Source organism: Myodes glareolus, unplaced genomic scaffold (genome assembly GCF_982192425.1).
Source record: "Myodes glareolus unplaced genomic scaffold, mMyoGla1.1 HAP1_SCAFFOLD_127, whole genome shotgun sequence".
In the NCBI taxonomy this organism is placed as follows: Eukaryota; Metazoa; Chordata; class Mammalia; order Rodentia; family Cricetidae; genus Myodes; species Myodes glareolus.
Window position 1 is genome coordinate 224,113 of NW_028263278.1, and position 23,133 is coordinate 247,245.

At 38.1% G+C, this 23,133-nt stretch overlaps 1 protein-coding gene across 1 annotated transcript; it reads right to left on the reverse strand.

Moving 5' to 3' along the window:
• Positions 1-1,780: 1,780 nt before the first annotated feature.
• LOC148117056 (uncharacterized) lies at positions 1,781-7,736 on the reverse strand. Its single transcript, XM_087903243.1, has 3 exons — positions 7,624-7,736; positions 3,136-3,352; positions 1,781-3,052 (listed from the first exon to the last, which is right to left on the reverse strand). Exons 1-3 carry the CDS (start codon positions 7,734-7,736, stop codon positions 1,922-1,924), a joined length of 1,461 nt encoding a protein of 486 aa, XP_087759369.1. The 3' UTR covers positions 1,781-1,921.
• Between the last annotated feature and the right edge of the window lie 15,397 nt (positions 7,737-23,133).

The following is a 23,133-nucleotide window of genomic DNA, read 5'->3' on the forward strand; positions in this document are numbered from 1 at the left end:
GCTAAAGATATTCCCATGACAACAGGCTTCTGGTTTAGAATAACTAGGACACAAAACTCTTGAAATAATTTGTAACAAAGTTGGTAGTTTCTGAAACTATTTCCAGTATTATGAGAACCTAGCTTGGACAGTGATTTGAGTATTATTAAAGAGCTCTGGCTTTGCAATAAAGTATGCAGTAGTATCTTCTACCCTGCATCCCTTATGTTCTGATTTCTGTGGCACTACCCAGAGTCATCCATAATGGAGGTAGTTGGAAGGGAAACCCAACTATTGGCACCTGAAGCAGGGACACTGAAAGAATGTCAGGAGTGTTGGATAATAAGAAAAGTAACTACAGAATAATGGGACAGGGTAACTTTTCTCTGTTTCTGTCTATGCCTAAGCATTGGCTGGAAGCTCATGGCACCCATGTATCTATATCAGACTTAGAGATGTGTCTTGAAACTATCAAGGAATATAATCCTTGGTTTCTCTCAGATGATAATTTAATGGATATGGAAAATTGGAATTGGGGTCAGATAAATGTGGAGAAAAGGCTGCTAACTAAAGGACAGGAAGGACCTTGTGGCCAGATACTGACTGACCATTTGTGCTATGCTTTGTTCTGTATTTAAGGAAGTTCTGAAATAAACCCTGGGCTGTTTGGCTACTGCTTCAGCATGACTGGACACACCTCCTGATTCCATCCTGTCTTCTGTTTCTTCTGACTTTTCTTTGGCCACAAGGATCCCCTATCCAGGAACCCTAGCTCACCTTGTAGAATCAGCTCATACATGTGACATCGAGCTGTGCAGATTTCTGGGGAGGGGTGTCTACATAGGGACACCGCAAATTCCAATGGTGCTCTGAGGTGCATTAAGAATATCCTGGGAGTATCAGCAGTTGTAAAGTGTAAATATAAAAAAGAGGTTAGCTGCACAGCATGAAAAACAAGAAAGGAGTAACTCGAGTATAATTGTAAAATAAGTAATAGTAAAATAAGAAGTAATTTGTATATAATTTTCAAAAAGTTAAAAATAGGCCAAGAAAATAGCAAACAGCTGTTTGTGCATTACTTATAGATATTTTAAAGGTCAGAGGTACTAAGGAAGGACAACAATAATTGCCTCAGTTTTTGAAATGTATAAAAGGTATGTGCTCCCATTTCCTCCAAAAAGAAGTATAAATCTAGAGCTTTAAAAAGTTGTATGTGAATGAATGAATGCATGTTTCCTTGGTCTGTGTTTTGACTATTACTGCATTGCTGTTTTATGTGATTATGTTTCTAAAAAAGTTAAGTGGTACCCAGACCTGCTTGTCTGTCATTACTGTACATTTTTGCATATTCACCTTCTTTTGTATCCTGAAAGAGATGAGGCAGGCAACCTCTGCCTTTTTGCTTCTAGAAATTTTTATTGGCTCAGTTCCAGAACTTTGAGTCCCAAAAGAAAACCGTCTCTAAGGAGAGGCACGACACTGATCACCTTCCTTCATTATTCTCTAGACCACAGCCTGCTGGCAGTTCTGGAAGAGGAAAGGGGTGTATGCACATGCTCACTTGAGCAGAGATTCTACAGAGACATGCTCGTGCAAATGGGGCAGCAGCAAAGAATTGTCTGCTTGCAGTTAAAGAGCGGCAGGCATGTTAAACAAAAAATCTTTGACCGTGGCTAGAGAAGTTAAAAGTGATCCATCACATCTGGGATGAGCTCAATTCTCATAAGGGTTTCCAAACGAAAGTAACAATTGTATGTCAGCACAACTCGAGGAGCTTTTGAAGCATTCCAGTGAAAGAATGTCTTCACACAAATCTCCAATCCAGAGATTTATCTGAGAGGGAAGAAACCAAAAGCATAAATACCCCTGCCAGTGTGGAATGGGGCAGCTGCATACTGAATTTGCATATGGCTCATATAGGGCTTCATAAAACCAGGGGACATCAAAGGAGATTTTGAAGGAGGGAAAAGGCCTTACCACATTGATTACATTCATAGGTTTTCTCTCCAGTATGTGTTCTTTTATGCAACTGAAGATGACTGAGACGTGCAAAGGCCTTACCACACTCATTACATTCATAGGGTTTCTCTCCAGTATGTGTTCTTTTATGCCTTTTCAGATTACTGTGAGCTGCAAAGGCCTTACCACAATGATTACATTCATAGGGTCTCTCTCCAGTATGTGTTCTTTTATGCTTTTGAAGATAACTGTGCTGGGAAAAAGCCTTACCACATTGATTACATTCATAGGGTTTCTGTCCAGTATGTGTTCTTTTATGATTTTGAAGAGCACTGTGACATGCAAAGGCCTTACCACACTGATTACATTCATAGGGTTTCTCTCCAGTATGTGTTCTTTTATGCTTTAGAAGGGCACAGTTTTCAGCAAAGGCTTTACCACACTGATTACATTCATAGGTTTTCTCTCCAGTATGTGTTCTTTTATGCTTTCGAAGACTACTGTGCTGGGCAAAGGCCTTACCACACTGATTACATTCAAACGGTTTTTCTCCAGTATGAGTTCTTTTATGATGTTGAAGATTACTCTGAGTTGCAAAGGCCTGACCACACTGATTACATTCATAGGGTTTCTCTCCAGTATGTGTTCTATTGTGCTTTAGAAGATCACTGTGACTTCCAAAGGCCTTACCACACTGTTTACATTCATAGGGTCTCTCTCCAGTATGAGTTCTTTTATGCTTTTGAAGATTACTGTGCTGGTCAAAGGCCTTACCACATTGTTTACATTCATAGGGTTTCTCTCCAGTATGTGTTCTTTTATGATTTTGAAGAGCATAGATTTCAGCAAAGGTCTTACAACACAGATTACATTCATAGGGTTTCTCTCCACTATGTCTTCTTTTATGCTTTTGAAGATTACTTTTAGTTGCAAAAGCCTTACCACATTGATTACATTCATAGGGTTTCTCTCCAGTATGTGTTCTTTTCTGATTTTGAAGATTACTCTGATCTAAAAAGGCCTTAACACACTGATTATATTCATTGATTTTCTCTCCATTATGTATTCTTTTATGTTTTTGAAGATCAGTTTGACATACATAGGTATTACCACACTGATTATATTTATAGGGTTTCTCTCCATTTTGTATTATTTTATGACTTTGATGAATTTCATAAAGAACAAACTCTTTGTCACCTTGATTGTATTCATTGTGTTTTTTTCCAGTGTGTTTTCTTTTAGGCACTGAATATGACTGTGATAAGTAAAGGTTTTACCACACTGTTTACTTTTAGAGCGTTTTTGCCCAGTATGTGTTTTTTCATTCCTTAGAAGGTGAGTGTCATAAGACAAGGCTTTAACACAGTCAGTATACACTGAAAGTTTCTTCTCACCATTTTGATTTCTTTTAATCCTACAAGGATAATTGGCACACATAAAGCTTTACCACATTCAAGACACTGTTGAACCTTATATATCCCTATGAATTAATTTTATAACTTGTTCTAATTCTAAAAGGACTTAGGTATTAACATTTCATAATTCTGTTTAAAATCATGCTTGGTCTATAATTAGAGGGTCAGTTTGCATCTAGGAAAATAAGTACAATGATAAATTCCTTTGTTTTGTGGTTTACATATTTTCATTTACAATAACATTTTATATGATATTATTCACATTTTTGAAGACAACTGAATACACTCAGAGATTTACCAAGTTTACTGCATTCATAAATTTTACTCTACTGTGAATAATATATATTTGCTAAGTGAACTAGGACATTCAGATGTATTAGCAAAAACCTAAAACTCATGGGGCATTTTTGTAAAGTTTATATATTTATAATGATGGTAGAAAACAATCAGTATTGTATACTTGAAACAAATTCAACAAGTATACTCTACATGGGAACTACTTATTATCTTATGTTTGTTCTTCCCAGTGTAGCCATCCCATTGCCTCAGAGATGAGAAATCCTGTAGACTAACACAGATCACATTCATAAAGTAACTACTGTTATTGTATAACTGTTGTTACTCTGTAACTGTTGTTAATGAAAAACAAAGCAGGAGTTACAGAACAATTAGGGTCATGTTAGGGCTTGGAGGGAGCAAAGAGAAGGTGTATATGATACAGGTTTAATCACAAAAATCATTTTGAAAAGTTGAAACAGACTTTATGATCATGTGCTCCAGAGACAAGGGATTTGTATTAGAGCCCATTAAAGATGTCTTATATATTTTCTCTGAAGATGAACATATTAATCCAGAAAAGTAACAGTTCTGTTTGGCAGGACCAATACATTTGAGCCAGTTCTTCTATTTTGGATGAGATACTATAAATATAGCAATTATGTTTAAAGATAAGGTCTGTAACTTCCCCAGATTCTTGATTGCCATGGTCTGTGCATGGCCAGCAATGGTCAATCAGGATAATCACACCACATCTACAATGGACTGCTGATTCCACATAAGTTATCTCAACTACTGTTGAAGGAGGAAAGCTCTCACCCTCCATCCATCTTCTCCCTTTCTGCACTGTGTCTCCACAGCTTCAAAGTTGGTCAATGAGCTCTAACCTTGCACAAGTCCCTCTTCTTCTTAGTCCCCAATAAAAGCCAGAAAGATTAGCAGACACTCATTAACTGTTCTATTGTTCTTTCTCATTGCTAGTCAAGGCCAAACCTGGAAGGAGCTACATGTTTCTTTTCCAAGCACTGGGAAATAGAGACAGGCTTAGGTGTTCAAAATGATTCTCAGTTAAGTAACATGAGGCAAGGCTAATCTATAGGAGACACTGCTCTACACAGAAATCAACAGTCACCATCAGGAGAGAAATGAAATGAAACTAGTAATGACTTAGAAACATTGGAGAACAGAAACAAATAAAGAGCAGCAATACACTTAAATTAAATATTTGAAAATGATTCCAATATGTGATTTCTAAAGTGATAAAAAATACTACACTTTTAAGATTAAATGAAACTTTACTATATTGACTTTGAAAAAGAATAGGCCCTTAGCTAAAAGAGAGGACATTATAAATAAGAGATAGATTGATGTTGTCCATATGCATATGTTGGCTGCTGAGATCTCAAACCTGACAAGGAGAGTTACAATCAATGGCCTGTTTTCCAAATCTCTGAGAAGACACAACTGTGTAAAGCAAGATCATTCATATCTGCATAGGATTGTTTCCTAATTGCAAATTCAACATTCATTGGCTCACAATAACCTTCCCAAAGTGTTCACCCCTCACTATCTGCTCTGTATTCATTAACAGGGAATTAATTAAAATAAAACATATTTGGAAATTACAAAATCAGGTACCCTTTCCTGATCTGGGGGATCTCTCCTTGAACCTGGGATCCCATATATAATCAAGTCTCCTGTAAACCCTAAAATGACTCCCTTAGTTGAAATATATTCTTCCCACAAAATCATTTCCCTTACTACAGTTGGGCCCTTTTTTGAAAATGGTGGCACCAACAGCTGATTGCCTATGTTGTGACCCCTGCAGTGTACACAATAAATTATTCCTCCTATTCTGTTCTGAAGACAGAAGGAAAGCTCCATATGCAAATCTTTTTCTGTGACTCCATTGGATAGTCAACTACATGACTCAAATGCATAATTTAAAGTTGTGAGGTTGTACCATATTTTTGTTTAAGAATTTTGAAAGTTTAATATGGAGGACAGCAAGGTCATTGCCCTGGACAACAACAGACCAAGGCCCCCTAAGTCAATATAACAGAAGTTGTCCCAGAAACAATTTTTCTAACAAGATGGAAGTGCAGATGTTCTAGAACAGATATGCCTTTCCATTGAGAAATCACTTCACACATTTAGAAAATTAATAAAGAAAAATCTGTTTATTGATGGCATGCTTCCATTTCTGGCTAATGCTGAAACAGGAGCCAGCTAAGATAGATTTTGTGTTCCACATATTCCATTATTGCTAAATGTCCTTTAGGTTCAGGCTCCAGGGTACACTTAGAGGAATTGAAATAGCAACAGACAAATTGCCAGGCTAGACAATTAGGCAAATGGAAGAGTTACACATCAAACATATTGTCAGAATGATTTCTTAAGTACAAGAAACAACAGCGCATTCTTCACTGACAGGGTTCTGAGGTGAAGGTCACAGGGAATGAGAAAGACAGGACAAAAAAATTGTAAAAAGGATAAAAGCTAGGGTGAGGAGGTCTTGGAGAAGGAATGTCCTATGCTTTGTAAGCTTCTTAAGCAACATATCCTCTTGCCAGGCAGTGCTGGCACATGCCTTTAATCCAAAGACTCAGGAGGCAGAGCCAAGTAGTCTCTGTGAGTTTGAAGCAAGCCTGGTCTACAGAGCAAGTTCTTGAATAGTCAGGACAGTCTAGGATAGTCAGGTCAGTCCTACAGAGAAACTCTGTTCAAAAAACAAAAACAAAAAAGTAGGGAAGAAAAGCATCGTGTATCTTGTATACTTCCAGGGGAGAAATGGAAGGAAATGGGAGAATTATCAAAAGTCAGTAGAAACAATCACACAAATTTAGGAGGAAGCTACTCAAACAATTCTACACAAAGGGAACACAGGGAATCTCAAGACCTTTACTAAGTGCAGAGTGGCCTTGGGGTGACACCCACAGTTCCATATGGTGGGAAGATTTAGCACCTTCCCCTCCCCTCCCCGATCATTACCGCTTTTTCAAACATATTCCTGGTTTTAGAGATGGAGCTGTGTTTTATTTTCAATACATTGGCCCCTTAGGGAATGTTCCCAAGAATGTTCTTTCTCCCTGCCTGAGATCCTAAATGAAAGCCTCGATTGATGATGTCAGTTCTTATCACAACCCTATTTTACTTTTCAAATATTTGTGACTTGATGTCATATTGCCCATCTGGCAAAACTATGCTTTTCTCAAAAAGAAAACAGGAACTTTAAGGCACACCGGGCCTTAAGGTTGTTTGTGACCCTGTGAGGCCTCCATGAACAGCTTGTTAGAGTCCTCTTTTGATATGCAGAAGGGCCCAGTGACTAGTTTTAAATCAGTGACAGCTTCTTTGTAATGGTTTGGAGACAAATATCTGCAAAATACTGGTGAACAATGCATGCCCGAGCATCCTAATCTCTACCAGTACTGATTAGCATATACTTAAATTTTGGGTGTTTTAGACACAGCTGTCCCTCAGCTAAATTCTACTTTGTGAGACTTCCCTATTTCCTAAGCATTGGTAAATACTCTATATATCAACAAATCTCCTCTTCCACATTACAGCATAGCAGTGGCATGCTACCCAAAACACGAGAATCCTTTGATAACCTCCACAAATTTAAAATTAATGATGACTATATGTGAAGGTTAAATGAAAAATAGTGAGTGTCAGAAAGATACTGGAGAAACTAGGCCTCTCTGAGTTTGTCAATGTGTTTTCATGAATGCATCAAGCCTGCAGAAATTAACAAGAAAGATGTTTGTACACACATCTCTCTGCTCCCAACTCTCTAAACAAATGAAGCCTGCAGAGCAGTTATTCAGAGGCCTGCCTGCAGGTCCACAAATTAGCAAGGACCACATGGGACTTCATGACACAGCGAATATCGTGGCAAGTTTCCATTCAGATCCAGGGAGAATGCACCAAACTGTCTCCTATACCTCACCCTCTGCTCCTCCCCATCGGGAGCCTGCATTCCCTCGCTCACCATATTGCTGTTTCCCAGCTCGCCAAAGCTCTCAGTTCCTCATCTCCCTGTATCAGCAAACGCACCACAGTACAGGAAACCGCTGGCACCAGCTTCTGAGGAAAACCAATCATGAAGGTGGGTCACAGGAAGAGCCCTGCACCATTTCTGACTGGCAGGCCTCCTGGAGGGCCTGATTAGTTACCAAGGTCTGAGTGGCAAGAACACCTCCCAAAGGTCTATAGTGTGATTAAAGAGACAGCACAAGGGTTGCTGTCCGTTCTTTTCTGCCCCCAATCAGAGGTCTTTTCGAAATCTGCCAAGATAAGCATTTCAATAGCACTTGTGCCTGTCTCCAGTAGCAGACACTCCCACAATCCTGCACTCCATAGGAACTTTGCCTTTTTTCTCAAGAACACAATGTGGCTAGCTAGCTTGTACAGTACACTATGCTAGGTGGGTGCAGTGATTTCCTGTCCTACATGTAGAAGGCAGCTCAGAATATTAACTACTAAAAGAGTTTTAAGATCACAAAAGGAAATGTTTGTTGTGAGATTTCATGCTGAGGTCATATATACTGAAGGTACATTTTACCAGGTAGTCACAGGGATTTCAGACAACCGTGAGAAAAAAGCAGGAACCAGATTGCAAAAAAGATCTTTCCCCCACTAGAAGACTGGGTGATTCTTTATGACTACTATTTGTGGTACAGTACCTTGGGATTAAAGTTAATGGAAAACTACAACAGTCTTATCCAGGAAGAAAGACAAAGTCACATACCTATCAGAAATGAAGGTATGAGTCACTTCTCTAGAAAAAGACCTAAAACCATGTGATGCAGAGGGTGAAAGAAATGCAGAACGTGTAGTAGAAAATGACTGTTCTAAATACCGTCCAAGGCCATGTGACTATAGCAGAAATGAAAACTTTAACTGAGATGAGTGCTTCGACTCTATTTTGTTGATAATGCATTTGTATGATTATTTCTCTATTATTTCAATTCCTTATCACATGCTGCACTATCAATTAAGAGAATATCAGTGGTTATCAGAAGTAATTTTGAAACACTAGAAAGATGTCCTCCAAGGGACATTGTCACTATTTTAAACATATAATCCATTAGTAATTGTATTTAGTATGTTTACATTATTTTTTGACATAATTACAACCAGGTTATTGCTTTCTATTTGGAAATTAATAAGTTAATATGATTATATGACAAGTTGACAAGGGATGCATTGTGATAGCTTTTCTTGGTTATAAAGTTTACTACATCTGGAATAAATTATAATTCAGAAATGGAGGGTACAGTTTTTATCTGAAACACAAGGCAAGAAGACAACATGACTTTGATCCAAATAGTGAGTATTGATTAAACATATCTTTAAACTAGACCTTGAGGCTAGAAGACACACTTTAACCTGGGTCATAACTTCTGCTGTGGGGTGATTGGAAAATAAAGGTGGGCTGTCATTTCTCTCTCTGCTTTCCCTCACTTTGTCAACATATGTGGTTCTTCATTGTCATTGAAGTCTACTTCTTTGAGATTCTAGCAAACACAAAACAGCTGGGAAACCCGGTCTTGTGAGAATGAGCAACGCCTAGATTCTTAGACTTTCCATTTAGAGCCATTGTAGAACTGAGATCTGTAAGTTATTCAAATTAATCCCCATATATTCACACATACATAGCTGAGAGATAGGGAATGACAGAGACAGAGAGACAGAGAGATAGACAGAGAGAGAGAGAGAGAGAGAGAGAGAGAGAGATTTAGTCCATAATTTCTGTAACTCTAGAGAACCCTGAATAATAAACTGGGATGTCCAGTCAGTTAAATTTCTATACAGCTAGTTCCTAGTTTTTCAATTTATACTCTAACTACACATCTGAACTCTTTCAGCAAATACTTCAATACCACATTATATACATTTACAGAAAACAACCTTTTGTATTGCAATAAGTTAAAGAATATGGGAAACCATGAATCATAGGGTTGAGTGTTATTTCTGATGAAAAATTTATTAAACAGTAAGAACCATTAGATCCATGACAAGATTTGGTTAATTGTTTTGATCAAGGTAATTGGTACTTGTTAGTGGAAAGCTATTTACCGATTTAATCTTGCAGTCATTTGGTCACATCTATTAAAATTTAAAATTAAGCAAATTGATGCTTAAAAGGGAAATACCATCATTAAAGCTCCAACTACCAAGAAATGAGAAATTAACTTCTGTCCCCATTTCTAAAGCCACATTTAGAATTGTAATTGATTGATGGGCTGGGCAGATGACACTGTGGGTAAGAATACTGACTGTTTTTCTAGAGGACCCAACCAAGTTCAATTGTCAGCACCCACATGGAACCTCACAACTGTGTTTAGCTCCAGTTTTAGGGGACATGACACCACCACACAGACATACTTGGACATGTAACACGAATACACATAAAATAAAAATAAACCAACTTAACTGAATAAACATACTGAATGAAATTCAGCATCACTTGATAAATGGAAGTATCTTATTCCAGTATCATCTCAACTAAAGTGATTTTAGAGGTATGTGTGTATAGTTTAGTTGCTAAAGCAGAAGATATAAAATTAGAACCAGAGTCAACCATAGGAGTTAACAAAGAGCTTCCAATCAGATTTTAGGGTGTGTTTAAATCAGATATTCAAATAATTCAGCAAGAACAGTTGTCTCGATTTCCCCTTTAATAAAGAAAGCTATCCTGGCAGGTAAAAATAAAAAGCTTTTAAAGGATGGGTTAATAATTATATTAGACTCTAAAAAATAAAATGAACAAGAAAGTTTTGTTGGCTCTTTGGAAATTAATGGATTAATGAAATTTATTTTAAATATCACTGTAGCACAAATTCCAATTGTTCTCAAATATAAAAAGCCATAGACATTGAGAAACATCAGAAAAATAAAGGACCATCACTATAAAGCTCTTTTACCTCTATAGAATTCTTCGACAGAAATGGGAAAAACCTGTCTCCATGAATCCTCATACTGAATGCTGTGGGTTCCATTTCCCTCCCACCTTAATCCACTGAACACCAAAAACCACCTGCCCCACTGTGAAGAGCACTGCGCTTTGAATTTCAGGCCTCCTATGACTGAATAATCACATTGATCATATTAATTTCAACACAGTGTGGTCAATAACTCAGGCATATTCTGTTAACTCTCACATCTTCACCCATTTCTATTAGTCTATGTATTGTCCCCTGGCCATGGCATTACCTCATTTTCTACATGTCTTCTTTCCTTGGCACCTGACTGGTGTCTGTTTGACTCCACCTACTCTCTCTATATATTTCTGTTCAGATTTCCTCTCTGGTTTTCCTCTTCAAAACCACTGATCAAAAGAGCATTATTCATCAACTAATTAAAGCAACACATGTACAAAAGGATATTCCACATCACTCATCTACTTGGGAATGTGATTGTTTTGTTCTTAAATTTATTTACTGCTGCCTGGGAGTGATTGCATTTTCATGGGATCCTTAAAATAAAAATGTGGGTTAATCATCACATTTTGGGAGAGGTAGCTATGTCACTTTATGTTCAGTCTCTGTGTAATGGACAGGTCTCAAGCCCTGGCTAAAGTAGTCCATGAGGCTGGGTCATCTTAGCTAGGTACCTCAAAATCTTCCTGATCAGTTTGTATTCCAAATAAGATCTTTAGGTGGTGTTTTTCAGCTTTGTGCTATTATCATAGTCCTTGTGGAATCTTCCTTGTTGAGAGTCATCATTCTTTTGAAGACTTCAAAGTTTGCTGTTAGTCATAGACATGGTTCACTAGAGAAAAAAGATAGAGACTCAAACTCGAAATCATATATGGGGAGGTAGTTAGAGTTAGCCCTCAAGATGACTATTAGTATCATGATAAAAATTTAAAATATATACATGTATATACTAATCTCAACAATTTTGAGATAATATTCAAACCTTAAGAACCACATTTAGGAATAAAAATAAGATGAAGATTAGGAAGTCAGTCACAATAAAATAGTTCCTAAATTTTTGTTTTCCTTTTGTCCCATGCCTGACCTCTATAGTTAATTTTTATTTTTTTCCACATTCTGGTCTTCACGCAAGCTTTATTTCTTAGGTCACATAGAAAATCTCATGTCATGTATTTTCACTTTGACAATATAAAGTAACTTACACATCTTCAACACACAATCTGTACTGTGATCTCTCTCATCCACAAAACTTGTTGTCTAATGGATAGTCGCTGGCATTTGCTTTTATTTAATGTTTGAAATATTTGCTGTTTCCAAAATTTTTTGTGTGCATAAATTTGTAGTTGCTTTTTATTTACTCTTTGGGGACCCACCACCCAGCTCCCCAATAAATACATAGAGATTTTCATTTAATTATGAATTCCCAGTCTTGGCTTTGCTTGTTACTAGGCAGATTTTCTAACTTAAATTATCCCGTTTCTCATTAACTGCTTTTTTCACTGGGAGTTTTATTATTCCTTGATATATATATTAAGGAATAATACACACACACACACACATATATATATATATACATATATATATATATATATATATATATATCTTTCCTTCTGAATCTGCTACTGACTGGATGATTGGGGTGCTGTCTCGTGGAGTCTTCTTCATTTCTCTCTGTTCTGAACTTTTAGATATCTCTTACTCTTTATTCTCTCTGCCCACCTTCCCCACATATTTCTCTCTCTTGCATAGCTATTGATTGATAAGCTCTATATTAGATTAATCAGGTGTTTCAGGCAGGCAAATTAACAGAACATTATAGACTTAAACATACGAAGGAAAATAACACATGTTTTCATCATTAAACAAATATTCCACATCATAAATGCATGTAACACATCTAAAGATTATATTTGTAATATAAATTAATCCATAATATAGTATAAGAAAGATCTGTGGTTTCAGTGAAATTTAGAGTGACTGAACTCTGACAATGGTAAGATACATATGTTATGCAGTGAGTTGTAAATCAGAGTCTCAGAAGGAGCCAACTATAAATGAATGCTATGATTGATAAACAGTAATAGAACTTAAAAAATAATTGTAATGGCATTCTATTCTTTTTGTGAAGATTAATATGTCCTGCAAATGTGGATATCTTCTGAGTGGAAATTTAATAGCTTGTGGCAAGGACAGTATGTATTGCAGAAATGATTTATTGAGTATTAATGATCAGTAGTTGAGATGGTGCTGGCTCCCAGAGTATGTGTGGAGAATTCAACCTGTGAAGAATTTGGGCTTGTCTCTGTAGTTACTTAATTAGAATAAGGGAGAGTATCCACTATGCTTTTGCTACTAAGTGCAGTATCTGGGAGGATAACTTATATTGTATCTTTCAATAAAATGTAAGCATTCATGAATGAAAACTTATATGTCAAGGATTGGTTTGGGGGGTATATATGTACTTAATTAAAAAGGAGTTCATACTCTACTGCCTAATTGTTTTGTAATACTTGTGTAATTTACAATGAATAGAAAAATATTATGAAGTACACAAATGAAAAATATTTTTATCAAGATATCATGGTTCCTACTGTTTGATTTATTTCATATTTAAGAAAAATATTCCTTATTTTTCTTTATGCTATTGTGAAAAAAATATAATTTCAACCTGGTTTAATTTAAAGTATCCTGAAAGCACAGCAAAGTAAAAACCACTGACTTTTTGTATTGGATGTGCTGAATTTACAATCTGAAATTATTTCTGAGATAGATTTTACTCACATAATTTCTCTAAATAGTAAATAATTGTGTATTTAATAAAAAGAATTTAATAGTATTTTAACAGGCTGGTTTATTTATTTATTTATTTATTTATTTATTTATTAAAAATTTCCACCTCCTCCCACTTACCTTTTCCCTCCCTCTCCCCACCTTTCCTTCCCTCTCTAGTCCAAAGAGCAGTCAGCATTCCCTGCCCTGTGGGAAGTCCAAGGTCCTCCCCACTCCATCCAGGTCTATAAAGATGAGCATCCAAACAAATCAGGTACCCACAAAGTCAGTCCATGCAGGAGAATAAAAACCCAGTGCCATTGTCCTTGGCTTCTCAGTCAGCCTTCATTGCCAGCCACATTCAGAGGGTCCAATTTGATCACATGCTCCATCACTCCCAGTCCAGCTGGTCTTTATGAGCTCCCATTAGATCAGTCCCACCATCTGAGTGGGTGGACCCACCCCTTGTGGTCCTGACTTCCTTGGTCAGGTTCTCTCTACTTCTGCTCCTCATTTGGACCATTTGGAAGCTAAGTTCAGTGCTCCAATGTGGGTCTCTGTCTCTATCTCCATCCAATGCCAGATGAAGGTTCTAGGTAATATGCAAGATATTCATCAGTGTGGCTATGGGACAAGGCCAGTTCAGGCACTCTTTCCTTTGTTGCCTAAGGAATAATCTGGGGACATCTCCTTGGATCTGGGTAGCCTTCTACAGTCAAGTCTCTTGCAAACCCTAAAATGGCTACCTTAATTAAGATATTTACTTCCCTGCTCCCATATTCACCCTTCCTCCATCCCATACATCTCATTCCCCCAAGCTCTCCCGAATCCTCCCCTTCTCACTTCCCTCTACCCATCTCCCCTTACATTCACCCCCCCACACCCCCATGAACCCAAGTTTTGCCTGGCAATCTTGTCTATTTTCAATATCCAGGAGGATAACTATATAATTTTCTTTGGGTTCACCTTCTTATTTAGCTTCTCTAGGATTACAAATTATAGGCTCAATGTCCTTTAATTATGGCTAGAATCCACTTATGAGTGAGTACATACCATATTCCTCTTTTTGGGTCTGGGTTACCTCACTCAGAAAAGCGTTTTCTATTTCCATCCATTTGCATGCAAAATTCAAGATGTCATTGTTTTTTAATGCTGAATGAAGTTCTAATGTGTATATGTTTCACACCTTCTTTAACCATTCTTTTATTTGAGGGGCACCCAGTTTGTTTCCAGGTTCTGGCTATTACAAATAATGCTGCTATGAACATAGTGGAACAAATGCTTTTGTAGTATGATAGGGCATCTCTTGGGTATATTCCCAAGAGTGGAATTGCTGGGTCCTGAGGGAAGTTGACTTCCAGTTTCCTGATAAACCACCACATTGATTTCCAAAGTGGCTGCACGAGTTTGCATTCCCACCAACAATGTATGAGTGTTCCTCTTACTAGAAATTCTCTCCAGTATAGGCTATCATTGACGTTTTTTATTTTAGCTATTCTGACAGGTGTAAGATGGCATCTCAAAGTTATTTTGATTTGCATTTCCCTGATCGCTAAGGAGGTTGAGCATGACCTTAAGCGTCTTTTGGCCATTTAATCTTCTGTTGAGAATTCTCATGCTCTTGGATTGGGAAGATCAACACAGTAAAAATGGCAATTCTACCAAAAGCAATCTATAGATTCAATGCAATCCCCATCAAAATCCCAACAAAATTCTTCAGAGACCTTTAGAGAACAATAATCAACTTTATATGACAAAACAAAACAAAAAAAAAAAACAGGATAGCCAAAACAGTCCTGTAAAATAAAAGTACTTCCAGAGGCATTACCATCCTTGACTTCTAACTCTATTACAGAGCTACAGGAATGAAAACTGCTTGGTATTGGCACAAAAACAGACTTTTAACAATGGAATCGAATCGAAGACCCAGATATTAGTCCACAAACCTATGAACATTTGATTTTCGACAAAGGAGCTAAAACTGTACAATGGAAGAAAGAAAGCTTCTTTAACAAATGGTGCTGGCATAACTGGATGTGAACCTGTAGAGGAATGAAAATAGATCCATATCTATCACCATGCATAAAACTCAAGTCCAAATGGATTAAAGACCTCAATATTAATCTGACCACACTGAACCTGACAGAAGAGAAAGTGGGACATAATTTACAAGACATGGGCACAGGAGACCACTTCCTAGGTAGAACCCTAGTAGCATAGACAATAAGAGCAACAATGAATAAATAGACCTCCTGAAAATTAGAAGCTTCTGTAAAGCAAAGGACACTGTCATTAAGAGAAAAAAGGCAACCTACTGATTGCGAGATCTTCACCAACCCCTCATCAGACAAAGGTCTGATCTCCAAAATATACAAAGAACTCAAGAAACTAGACACTAAATCTCTAATTAACCCAATTAAAAAATGTGCTACTGAACTGAACAGGCTGGCTTATTTAAAGGAGTAAAAAGTGCTCAGATACATATTCCCGTTGAGAATTCTGGAGATAGAACCTACAGTAAGTGTTAACCAGCTCTTTATTTTCATTTTATGTGTTTGTTTCAGCATTTCTAAACAAATGGGTGAACCTTTGTTAGGTTTAAGAAATAGTAAAAGGAACACCAGTCTGAATCTTTTGGGAAAGGGAAATCATTTGACACAGGGTCTCACAGGATACATTAGCCTGGTTTGAAACTATTGGTGATACTCCTGCATCAGCTTGCTATGTACTGAGATTTAAGGTATGAATCACCAAAATGGGCATGCACCATGTTTGTTTAATGCTTTATTTTGAGACAGGTTCTTGCTATGTAGACTAGCCTCACCTGAAAGGCAAAATCTTCCTCTCTCCATATTCAACGTGTTGGGATTATAGGTGGGAAACAACTTGCCTTGATGAAATCTGTCTCATTTGTCAAGCTTTGATATGTTTGATAGCCCTCAGCCTTGAGCTGAGGAGATTGCTGAGAGGATAAAATCACTCACTGCCAAAAGGATGATATCAGTTCTATTTCCCATATCCATGCAGTTGGCAGGAGAGAAGAAGTTCCACAAGGTTGTGTTTTGACCACCATACGTGTGCTGTTCTACTCTTATGTCCACAAATCCAGATGTATAGACTCACATACAACATAAACCCACATGGTGGGAGTGGATAGAAGTAATAACTATTAATTTAAGAAATCGATATACCACCAAAAATCTTGTCAACATTGAAATATAGACTCACATATCAGAAACACAAGAAAATTCAATTCTCAGAAAGGGAAGTTAGAAGATTTAGGACTCTGTTAATTGTTGCTTGTGCAATTTCAAGACTCTCTTTCACTCTAGAAATCCCTGATGAATGCCAGAAAGGAGATTCATGAGGGAATGATGGGATCTGAATGTCCTGGCAGAGGTGAGAGGGGGAAGAGACAAGCTGTGGAAAATCAAGCAGGGCTTCTAGGACTGAAGTCCTTGTCCGGGTAAAATGAATCCTTGGTAAATTTTTCCCACATGGGCCCTAGAAAATATTTTGAAGAGCAGTACATCAGAAGACACCAGGTAGACTGGGTATCTTGGATCTGGGAGCTTGATGAGAGGGTGAGAATCACTGGATTTATGAAGTGGTCTGTCCATCTAACATAGAAGCAATGAATTTAATTAAGGTCACATTTTTTTAGCAGGAGATATAGCAGGAGACCAAAATTACCTTCAGATGTCTAATCTCTCTTCCCACTGCAAAACAAAAGCAGTGTCTGTGTGTGTAATCTGGACAGTGATACAACCAGCATCATGTCATCCAATTCCAGGTAGCATAGTCTGCCTTTCCCTAGTAAATTCATACAAAGTGTGGCTCAGAAAGCAAGGGCCACCACCAACAAAAACAACATGAACCAATATCACTAGAGTCTGGCTCATGGTTCATCAAAGCCAAAGCAGAAATGGCAGTTCAACAAACCTGCTATGAATATCCAACACTCACTATGCTGTAGCTTCTGGTCTTTCTTACAACTCCCTATAGCAGAGAGAGAAGAGAATTGTAGAAAGAACTTGTTAACTACTTGCCACTAGTACACCTGACTGCTAACACTTTCCAGAATCTCTCATTGGCTAGGACTACCCAGCTGGGCGTCATAATATTAGCAGCACCTCTACTGGAGGATCAAATATCAAATGACTCAGACAGTACAGCCCTTCCAATTCTGCCCTTCCAGTCTAGCAGAAAGGGCCATAGTTAAGAAAGTTTGTATTTAGTACACATTATTCCACTCTCCTAGAGCACATCCTGCCGCTCATACAAAGTACAGTGACCTCTGTGAACACATCCCATTACACACACTCTTCCCAGTGCAGCCATCCCATTGCCTCAGAGATGCAAAGCCCTGAAGACAAACACAGGTCACATTCATAAAGTAACTACTGTTACTCTGTAACTGTTATTAATGTGTAACTTGTTTAAAAAACATAGAAGGAATTCAAAACAATCAGGATCTTGTTAGGGCTTGGGCGGACCAAAGATAATGTGACTATGGTGAAGTTTTAATCTAAAAATTACTTAGAAATATTGAAAGAGGCTTAATGGCCATGTGCTCCAAAGCCTAGGAATTTGTATTAGAGTATATTAAACATTTCCCATACATTTTCTCTAAAGATAAACATCTTAAGCCAGAGAAGTAACAGTTCTGTCAGGTAGGGCCACAATATTTTACCCAGATCTTCTATTTTGGATAAACTACTTTAAATATAGCAATTAGGTTTCAGATAAGGTTAATCCCTTACCAAGATTCTTGATTGCCCTGGCCTGTAGAGTGCAAACAGTGGTCAATCAGGACATTCATAGAGCATCTACCATTGACTACCTGATTCCACATAGGTAGCTTCAATGCCTGTTGAAGGAGGAAAGCTCTCACCCTTAGCATAAGTGCTCCCTTTCTGTACTGTGCCTCTACCAGCTTTAAAGATGATCAATGAGCTCATGTCTTGTACCAGTCTCTCTTCACTTGTAAGTTCCCAATACAAGCCAGAATGATTAGCAGACACTTGGAGTAGACAGAACAGAATGCTGGGAAGAAGGGAAGTGAGGCAGATGATGAAACTCTGGCCCAAGATGGACATGGGTTAGAATCTTCCCAGTTAGCCACCACTTCATGGTGCTACACACATTAATAGAAATGGGATAATAAAGATGTGAGAATTAGCCAATAAGAGGATAGAACTAATGGTCCAGGCAGTGTTTAAAAGAATACAGGTTCCTGTTTAAAAGAATACAGGTTCCGTGTAATTATTTCAGGGGTAAGCTCGCCGGGAACTGGGTGAGAACGCAGCCGGCTGCTCCTTCTACAGACACTCATTAACTGCTCTAATTTCTTTCTCACTAACTACTCAAGGTCAAACCTGGAAGGTGTTACAGGACTATTGTCACATTACTGGGCAACAGAGGTAAAATTAGGGGTTCAAAATAGTTCTCATTTGCATAGAATGAACAAGATTTAACTATAGGAGACATTGCTCTACACAGAAATCAATAACCAAGATAACTCTAGAGAAATGAAATGAAAATATTAATGACTTAGAAACATAACAGAACAGAAACAAATTGAGATAAGAGTAGCAAAACACTTAAGAAAGTGTTTGAAAATACCAAAAAGCGATTTTTTAAAGTGATGATAAAAATGCACTTTTAAAAATGATTGATTTATATATTATGCTTATAGTGTTCTGATTGCATGCATGCTTGCAGGCCAGAAGAGGGCACCAGATCTCATTTTACATGATCGTAAACTACCATGTGGTTGCTGGGAAATGAACTCAGGACCTTTGGAATAGTACCCAGTGTTCTTAACCACTGAACCATCTCTCCAGCTCTAATGATACACTCAAGATAACCTTTCCAATTTGTACAACCACACAATCTGTTCTGTGTTCATTCACATGACATTAATTAAAACATGCAGGGAAAATACAAAATCACTCCCCCTACCACAATCAGGCACTATTTTATAATGGTGGCTCCAACAACAGACTGCCAAAGCTGCTTCCGCTGCAGAATATACAATAAATTATTCCTCCTTTTCTGGTTTGAAAACAGAAAGAATGCTCCATATGCAAATCCTTTTACTGTGACTACATTGAATAGTCAACTACATGACTCAAATATATAATTTTAAAACTGTGAGGTGGTATAATCATTTAAAAATTTTGAAGGCAAAATATAGAGGACACTCAAGGTAATTGCACTGAAAACTAACAGACAGGGATGAAGGCCACTTGAGTCTACCTAGGAGAAATTGTCTCAGAAAAAACTTTTCTAACAGGAGGGAAATACAACTGCTCTAAAATTAATATGCCTTTCCATTGAGAAATCACTTCACACATTTAGGAGATTAATACAGAAAAATCTCTTTAATGATGATATGCATTAATCTCTGGGTAATGCTCAAAAAGGAGACATCTTAGACAGATTTTTGTATTCCATGTATGCTGTTATCCTTATGTGTCCTTTAGGCTCATGATCCAGATTATATTTTGAAGAATTGAAACAGAAACAAGCAAATTGCCAGTCTGGGCATTTAGGTAGATGGGAGAGTTACACAGCAAAGACATTCCCAGAATATTTTCTTAAGTACACCAGTGAGCTGAAAACAGCATGTCATTCTTGACTGACAGGGTTTTAATGTGAAGACCACAATGGATGAGACAGACAGGATAAGTAAAAGTTAAAAAGGATAGGGTGGGGAGGTATTGCAGTAGATACATCCCAACCCTAGAGGTTTCTTAAGAAAAATAGCATCTTGCTAGGCACTGGTGGCTCACACATTTAATCTCAAGATTCAGGGTTTAGAACCATGTGGTTGTCAGTGAGTTCAAGGACAGCCTGGTATACTGTTCTAGGAGACTCAGGACTGTCCCAGAGAAATGTTATCTTGAAAAAACAAAAAAGAAGAAGAAGAGAAAGAAGAAGAAGAAGAAGACAAAGAAGAAAGGAAGGAAGGAAGAAAAAAAGAAAGAAAGAAAATATTACCATATACTTCCAAGAAGGAAATGGAAGAAACATATGAATTATAAGAAGTCAGTAGAAACTATCACACAATGAGACAAGTTTAGGGTGAGGGTAGTCCAACAACTCTATACAATAGGTACAGAGGGTATTTTGAAATATTTACTAAGTGCATAGTTGCCTTGAGCTGACCACCATAGCTCCATATAGGGGAAAGAACTGTTTTCTCAAGATCTGCAGCAACTCCTCCACAGAGGCCTTGACACCAGGCCATTACCAGCTCTCCAAATTATATTCCTAGTTTTACTGAAGGAGCTCTGTTTTATTATCAATACATCAGGTCCTTAGTGAAACTCATAAGGCTTAGGTCCCAAATTATACTAGGTCTCCCAAGATTATACCTCTTCCCTGCCTGAGGTTCAAAATAAAATTTTTGATTAATCAGGCCAGTCCTTCACACAACAGTGTTTTACATTTCAAACACATGTCACCTGTTGTCATATTGTCCATCTGGCATAACTAAGTTTTTCTCAGTAAGAAAATTGTAACTTTATGGCTAATCAGCCTTAAGATTAGTTGTGACCCTGCAATGCCTCATTGAGCAGCTTGTTAGAGGTCTGTTCTTTGATATGGGGATGGGCAAAGTGACTGGTTTTAAATCAGTGATGGCTTTGTTATAATGGTTTGGAGCCACTGGACAATCCTGGTAAACCATGTGTACATAAGCATTCCTATCTCTAACAGCGCTGATTAACACATTCTTATCTTTTGAGCCTTTAGATGCCATGTTTTCTGAGCTCCATTCTGCTTTATGAGATTTAACTATTTCCTAAGCATTGGTAAATCCTTTATATCACTAATCCTACAGTTCTACAATATTAAGTTGGAAGTGTCATCCTAACCCCTGACAACCATCCCAGATCCATGGCATGGATGTTGCTTTGGTCTGGACCCCAAACCCAGCATGCCAGGTTCTGACCCCTCTCACAGGCTATTTAAGTTGGCTTCTAGCAAGGAACAAGTGCTTCTTGGATTACATGTGCTGCCCCATTTTCTGTCTCCTCTACCATGCCCTCAGCCTACCAAGAGCATGGCACTTAATAAACCATGGACATTTTAATTTGATTTAATCTGTTTTATTTGGACTTTTGTGTGCCAGCAAAGTGGCTTGTCATAGAGTTTTTTCCTAACATGGAGGTACCACTAAGGAGGTTCAGTTTTTCCTGTGGACTCAGGTCCCAGGACAATGATGGAAATTGCCCTTCCTGTGCACGTACTCCACCAAGCACGTTGGCTTTACTTGGTGAGTTCGCTTTTTAAACTGCATGTGGGTAGGGATTTGAGGTGACCCATTCACTTTTCAGGCTTTTGCTGAAGACTCAGACATGCCAAAAGCCTGGCACACAAAGGCGGCAGGCCTCTTGCTGAGATGTGATATGGGAAGGAGATCTCACTGGCCAATTTCTCATGTACCACAGTTTCCTGACTCAACGCCATCCCGGTGGATGCACTGCAATGGCCTTGAGTCATAGGCCTGCATTTAAAGTGGGTTTCTTGTGATTCCTAGCCAATTTCAAAATGCCTTTAAGCAGGAATTTATAATTTTTTTTAATTGAGACTATCCAACTTAAAGCAATTAAGCTCCAAAATCCAAGCTTTTCTAAGTGCCCCCTCATTCTCATCCTCCCCTTCTGCTTTTCTCTCTCTGTTTATTTGCAACCAAGCAACCAAGTGGTTGGCCACATCCCTATTTCTGCCTTTCCTTGTTTGCTCATTAGTAGACAGCTCTCTTGTCCTATGTTCAGATGCTCAGGCTCTGTAAATAGTTCTCTCATCCTGCCCCCACTTCCATCTCTCTCTGTGTGCTTAGTCAAGGACAGATCTCTTGTTCTGCCCTAACTTCCATTTAGCCCCCTCCCACTTGGTTGCCTCCTGGCAGTTGGGACCTGGTTCTCAAGTGCCCCAACTTCCTCTCCCCCTCCTGCTTATTTACAGACAGCTCTCTCATGTCACCCGGTAAGCCCAGAAGATGGGCTCTGGCATGATTCTGATGCGCCCTGTTCCCTAAGCCGCAGCATAGGCCAGACACTCAGCCTTGTCATTCACGGCTGTGGCATGAATAACAAAGACTCTAAACATAAGTTTTATGTACATTTTTGCTTCCAAAGTATAACAGTTCTAAAAATTTAGCTTATATGCCCAGTTTAAAATTCCAGGTAATAGTACCTGACTCTCGAGTGTCTTTAGAGATCTGAGATCATGATATTTGAACAATGAGAATTTCTCACACATAGACATGCCAGATTTTGTGGCACCCTATGGCTTCTTCAAGAAGACTATCTCCAGACTTGCTCAGGGTTTGGCAAAGTCACCCACACAGAAGCAAATAGAGGCATTGTACCGCTCATTTCCTGGATGTTTCACCCAGGGAATTGATTCCCTCATCTTGGAAAGACAGTTACACTAAATCTTCCCCCTTACAGGAAAATCTTTAGGCCTCTCACACACAGCAGTTAATAGCAAGCACTGCTTATAAGACTGATGTTCTCCAAGGACATGGAGAGGATTTGGGATTGCTTGCTAGCAAAAAGCTGTCTCGTTTTTGTTCATTAATTCCACCCAGATCTGTCTAAAGGCATTTGACAACTCAGGGTACTCTTCTTTAACAGGCCTCAGAGTCCAGGATTAACAGGATTCAATCTTCAGAGGTACATAGTTCCCAATTTCCTTTAATTGCCTTTTAACCTGAAGCACTAGCCTTTTTCTATTACACCAAGATATAAAATCTGTTCCAGTTCTCTTACAAT

Bases quoted from the DNA above. Each gene is read 5' to 3' on its own strand.
- LOC148117056 (XM_087903243.1), bottom strand. From the start codon at position 7,736: ATGATTGGTTTTCCTCAGAAGCTGGTGCCAGCGGTTTCCTGTACTGTG. The intron at 3,353-7,623 runs GTGAGCGAGGGA...TTATCCTTGTAG, and splicing joins AGCTGGGAAACAGCAATATG to GATTAAAAGAAATCAAAATG. The intron at 3,053-3,135 runs GTGACAAAGAGT...AAATATAATCAG, and splicing joins ACACAATGAATACAATCAAG to TGTGGTAATACCTATGTATG.